The sequence below is a fragment of the Crotalus tigris genome, unplaced genomic scaffold (assembly GCF_016545835.1).
Source record: "Crotalus tigris isolate CLP2741 ecotype Arizona unplaced genomic scaffold, ASM1654583v1 scf7180000024385.1074895, whole genome shotgun sequence".
NCBI classification, from domain to species: domain Eukaryota; kingdom Metazoa; phylum Chordata; class Lepidosauria; order Squamata; family Viperidae; genus Crotalus; species Crotalus tigris.
In genome coordinates, this window is record NW_024100555.1 from 222,772 (window position 1) to 228,771 (window position 6,000).

Below are 6,000 nucleotides of genomic sequence, written 5' to 3' on the forward strand. Positions count from 1 at the left end.
CTTTGAATGTAGTTAAAATTTGTTACACTGTCTATAAATTAAACATGACCTGATTGCCTCAGTGATCTAGTTATAATTTTATGTTGTTCTTGGTTTTATTCAAAATAGAAATTATATGAATAACTCTGAGAATTCGGTCCACCATAATAAATTATTACTATCACCATTTCTATGGATACATTAAGCTTCTGAAATACTTCAGATATCCATTATACTATACCTCATAATCTCTCAGCAATGGAAATACAAGATCTAGAATTTGATTCAAGTCATTTTGGGAAATCTGAAATATTGAGTCTCATACAGAACACAGAATATAGCATAGTGGAGTTGGAAGGGATCTTGGAGGTTTTCTAGTTCAATCCCCTACTTAAGCAGGAGACCCTATACCATTTCAGACAAATTGTCATCCAGTCTCTTTTTGAGCCTCCAGTGATGGAGCACCCACAACTTCTGAAGATAAGCTATTTCATTGGTTTATTGCTCTCACCGTTAGGAAATATCTTCTTAGCTCTAGGTTGCTTCTCTCCTTGGTGAGTTTCCAACCACTGTTTCTTGTCTTGCCTTTTGGTGCAAGATTTTCCACAGATTTTGGACCACATTTTCTGTACCCCTGATTTTAAAGAACTATAAAAATGTACAGCAAATCCTGAAATGGACCCAGCATAGTTTAAAAATAAGAACTCTTCATAGTATCAGGGCCAAATAATAATAACAAAAAAAATCTTGTCGGACTTCCGGTTTGCGCTCGTAGCACATGGCTGGGCGAAAGCGGACCTACGCTCCCCACAGCTAATTTCGCCCTGCAAGGGGGACCCTAAATGGGTCCGAAGTCGCCCTGGAGAGGTGACTACAAAGAAGGGGTGCCCCGTTGATCACAAAGTGACGGTAATCGCTTCGTTTGATCTGGGAAAGCCCTCTGAACCCGACAGGAGAAAGACTAGCCGCATGCCAGCGTCTAGCCCAAGCTACTGCAGCCGAAGTCCAAGAGCATTACCAAGAACAACGGTAAACAGCATGCTTGGAACTGATGAGAGTATTTGATCTTCTCTCCTTTATTTTACAATGGGTCCCTGGGAAAGATCCCCAAAGCAAACAACCTCCGAAAGTGAGGGGAGGGGACTACATTCCCATTCCCCCATAGACGGAAGCGGCGAATTAACCTTTAAGGAGAAAAGAACCTTCTGAAATTAAATTCAAAATACTACAATCTGATCAAACTTAGAAACTAAAACAAACTACTAAGATTATATTCTAAAGGATTTTGATTGAATTACATAAAAAAAGAAAAATAATAAGTTTTTGTCTAAAAGAGCTGGAAAATAAATATTTGCTGACATCTAGTGGACAATGAGAATATAGCACATTAAAGGCAATGCCCAGAAACAAAGAAAAAAAATTCTGTTCCCATGAACTCTAATAACCTTTAAGAAGATAATTGCTAAGGAACAGAGAAGAGATTGTGTACTGGGCCAGCTATAAGATTGGAAAGTGTTTGAAGGAAAAGAAATACTTTGATTGTGGTTTAAATTTATGAACTATTTAAAAACTTTGATCTATGATAAAGTATTGAGAAGGGAAGTTACAGGAAGGATTTAAACTGGCTAAATATATTGAATTGACAATTGATTCCTGAAAGAAAGAATTGTTATAAAATATTAATTTTACTGAAACCCTGACAACTGAAAATTACAGTGGATTACAAAAATTATTTATAAAAACAAGAACTATACAAAATTGGACTGTATGGATTTTGAGTTTTGGTTAGCTTGACAAGACTAATTACAGAGACTATGGCACTTATGACGGACTACTCAAAAGGGGGAGACAACATGGATATGATATACTCATCAAAAAATGATAGAAAACCACACTTAATATCTACTCCTGAAAGATTTAGCCTTTAGAAATACTTCAAGACAAGACAAATACTTTTCAAGACGAAATTTACACAACGCTATGACAGATACAAACTAAAATAGACTTAAACCATAAGGAGATTAAACATAACTTTGATACTGTAAGTCAGGGATGTCAAACTGCCAGCCCGCGGGCCGGATGCGTCACGTAGAAGCCGCACCCACCCCACATTGCCAGCAATAGCAAAACTGTCCTGATATGTTATGCAACATCACGAGTTTGACATGTCTGCTATAAGTGAATATACTTCTAACTTAAATCTATGGTAAAAAAAATGAACAAACAATCCAGACAACAGAATGTGAACTAGAAAAAAATGATTTAATTGGTAAAGTTACAAATGAAGAGAATTATAACTTAATACCAACAAGAAAAAACTTACAAGACTTGGATACAACAATAAATACAGAAAAGATACCTTATGCATTAGAATGTTAAAATAAACCTGAGAAGAAGACTGACCAAAATGGACACTGCTAGGAGAATCATTGTTTGGGAGACAAAAAGCATACATTCTATCTACTCTGTATCCTCTACTCCTAACAATAACTACAAAAATAAAAGAACTGGACAAGTTGAAAATATTAATTTGGAAAACAATTTGGCAAACGAAGATTAGAGATGGGCTGAAGAGACTGGATTCGCCCTACCAGATGGAATATTATATGAGTAAACACTTGTTTGAATATGGCTAAATAAACAAATAATTTTGGCCATAAAGGGACTTTAGAATAAGTAGGATAAGAGATATAAGTAATATAGTATTTTTTGATAAGATACAAAATGTAAAAATATTAGAATGTTGTAAGTCAGGGGTCTCAAACTGCCGGCCCACGGACCGGATGCGTCATCGGGAAACCACGCCAACCCCATTGCGGCAATGACGAAAAAGCTCCAATACGTTGTGTGACATTACATGACGTCGCAAGTTTGATATATCTGTTGTAAGTGAAGGAAAAGTTTGAATTTTAAAAACAAATTAAGTTTGAAAAGATTTAGGATTAAGGAATGATTGAAATATTGAGGGGAAATTAAGCTTAATAAGAACTCTGAAAAAAAGGATATATAGTGATTTAACAAATTTTTACAAATAGAAGTGAAATATAAATTGACTAGAAAGATGTTATGGATAGATGTTATGATAGATAAGTAATATAGTATCTCTATAATATATGAAATATGAAAATACTAGGATGATATATTTAAATGGAAAATTTGAATATTAAATATAGGGGAAAATATGATTGACAAAAAAAATCTTGTCTACTTACCTGTGTAAGTCCTCAGCTCTCCTCCATCATGTTAAGTAGAACTACCACTCACCAAAAATTGACTACTTGGAGAATTAATAGAGGTCTGTCACATATGTGTCAGCTCACATATGTACATGTGTCTGAACATTTTTAGAGCTCTAGCTAATGAATACCTATTTTGATTATGGCTGGGTTCACATAATATTTAAAGCCAAAATCAACCAAATTATCAAGCAGACTATGGTGCACATTTTGTATAAATTCCAAGTTTGATGTTGCTCACTTTTTACTTTAATTGCATATCTTACTAGGATACTAATCCTGCAAAGCCAATTTCAACTTATTGCGGGGGGGGGGGGGAAAGATCTTGCAAAGTTGGAATTGTTTGATTGAACTTTTTAGTCCCACCCAGTCTGCCATTACCACCACAGCCACAGCCACCCAATGGGCCACACCCACCCAGCACCCACCGATGCATAAGTGGGTTTTGGGTTGCAGTTTGGGCACTCAGTCTCTAAAAGGTTCGCCATCACTGTCATAGGCTGTACTTCAAAGCACAACTGCCATAGTCATTTCTATATATTCCTGCATTAATAGCACTCTGAGAGGCAGCTTAGTGTAATGGTTAAGGTATCAGGCTAAAAACCAGAAGACCATAAGTTCTAGTCCTACCTTAGGCACAAAGCCAACGGACTAGCCTTGGGCCAGTCACTCTCTGACCTAAGCAGCAATGGCAAACCAACGTCCGGAAAACCTTGTCAAGAAAACTGCAGCCACTTTTCCAGGCACCGCCAAGCGTGAAAAACTGATTTGGCAAACGCATGCAAAAATTAGCACCTTACCTACAAAAGCGACACCTAAATACACTCCTCTGTCAGTGTACTGGAACACAGATATTAATGTAATAGGGAAAGAGGTCTCTGTCCGTCCTCCTGCTAGCAGGCACTCTTAACTGGCACTGTGGCACTATCAGAACCCGTTTGTCTTTGGCTGCGTTCGCAAGACCTACTGATCAGGATTCTCAGAACAGAGTCAATTGAATTGCGACGAGCAAACCCAACCTCGGCTATGCGCTGACACACAGACACACACACCATTTCCCGCTTGAGCTGGTGACTTACCGTGGCATCAGGACCGCTTCCAAAACCTTTCCTCTGCAGCGAAGCTGAGACTCCCGCCCTAAGTCCGAACGGTGCACCACTCAAAAGGGGCCGGGCGGGAACACCAACCCTCAGCCTGAAAACGGCTTCGCTTGGTTTAGCATCAGTGGTCGAGTCTCTTATTCTGCTCGCTGTCTCGTTCTTCTCTTTCGTTTTGCTCTCCCCTTACCCTTTTCAAGCACCATCAGATTCTAACCAAGATAAAATGTCCCGAGCATTGGCAAGAAGCAGAGAAGAGGCAGTCGTAAAACTCTGAATTTCATTTTAAAGATCAAGCAGAGCCACAATGAAAATAACCAGAGTTGGGTTGGTATTTTTTCTTCAGTGGTTAAGACGAATTGTGCTAAGCTATAAGTTTTCCTGAAAAGAATTCCAGTGTTTTAGGTCCTTTGGTGTTTCGCAAATGAAATTAAGGCTGCTATCTGGTATTTTAATACTCTTTCTTCTTTCATTCTCTATTTTTTTAAAAAAACAAGTTCCTAGAAGACCAGCGCTCTCAGTCAAGCATTTTATTGCATTACTCTTTTTAAACACATGTGGGCGTACCGACAAAGGTTTAGAATAGATAACATCATGAATAACTGGAAGGAAAATTAGCTACATTTTTTTCCAGGTGTGTGAAAATACTGTAGTAAATAAAAAGTGAATGTTATCAGTTGTTATCTCAGATGTTCTAAGGATAGTTATGTTTGTGCTCTGGAAAGAAAAAGCTCTCTCTATACAGGCCTTGAAATGTTTTGACTTACTTTGTCAGTTCCAAGTATAAAACTAATTTTGTAAAAAAATGTTTTGGAATTGATTTCTAACAAAGATTAAGGGCTTTTTTTATTGCATAAGTGAATCAGTGTCCTAGGAATTAGCTGTTTCCTTACACCCAATGGGATCTGGTATAGATTTTGAAGAGTGGCACTGTGGCCAATGACCATGGAATCTACAAAAATAGTTGTTTGTACTAATAGTCATATTTGTTACTGCTTCTCAGTTATTTGTAAACTTAAGATATAAATTAAGTGTTAAATGAGTCATTGCATCTGAGCCTCCCAAATCTTACCTATTTCTGGCTACCTATTGAGCAAATCAACATTTCTATGCAGTAATACAACATCGCAGTTTCCCAATTCATAAAATTAGCTCTCCACTAATATCAAGAGAGTTCTCATTAAAGCAACTCAACAATACCTCTAACCTTTTATTTTAATGATCCTGTGATTTGCTCATCTCTATTATAGACTATGGAATAAACTTTGGTTTCCCCCTTTCCCCCAGCTATCAATTATCATCACTTTTGAGTAATATTTTTATTGTCAGATACAATTGATTTCTTTTATTGAGATTTATTTATTTAAAACATTTATATAACTGTCCTTCTTTCTGCCAATTCTGGGCAGCTCCCAATCAATATGTTTATAAGCATAGATCTTCATTAGACTGTAGGCATGTGCTATCATCTGAAGCATAACAGAATCATGTTTACATTGTTTTCCATTTTCATTCAGTTGTGGCCATATTATAGGTAGTATCTGAGAGAAGACATGTTAGGTGACTAACAACTATTCCCTAATCCTGCAAAGACTCAATTGCAGAGTGAACAAGAGTAGAAACTAACAGTTTCCTTTAGTACAAATCAGATCTACTATCCTAGTTCATCAAGGTGACATCGATAACAT

The 6,000-nt window shown here is 37.0% G+C and overlaps 1 protein-coding gene across 1 annotated transcript in view; it reads right to left on the reverse strand.

The window, feature by feature from the left end:
• Positions 1-4,412, reverse strand: part of LOC120301554 (integrin subunit beta 3 binding protein) — a 41,237-nt gene extending 36,825 nt beyond the window's left edge. Inside the window, exon 1 of the mRNA XM_039328960.1 lies at positions 4,295-4,412. Coding sequence (XP_039184894.1) covers positions 4,295-4,302 — 8 coding nt within the window. The 5' untranslated portion in view covers positions 4,303-4,412. The remainder of the gene's footprint in view (positions 1-4,294) is intronic.
• Between the last annotated feature and the right edge of the window lie 1,588 nt (positions 4,413-6,000).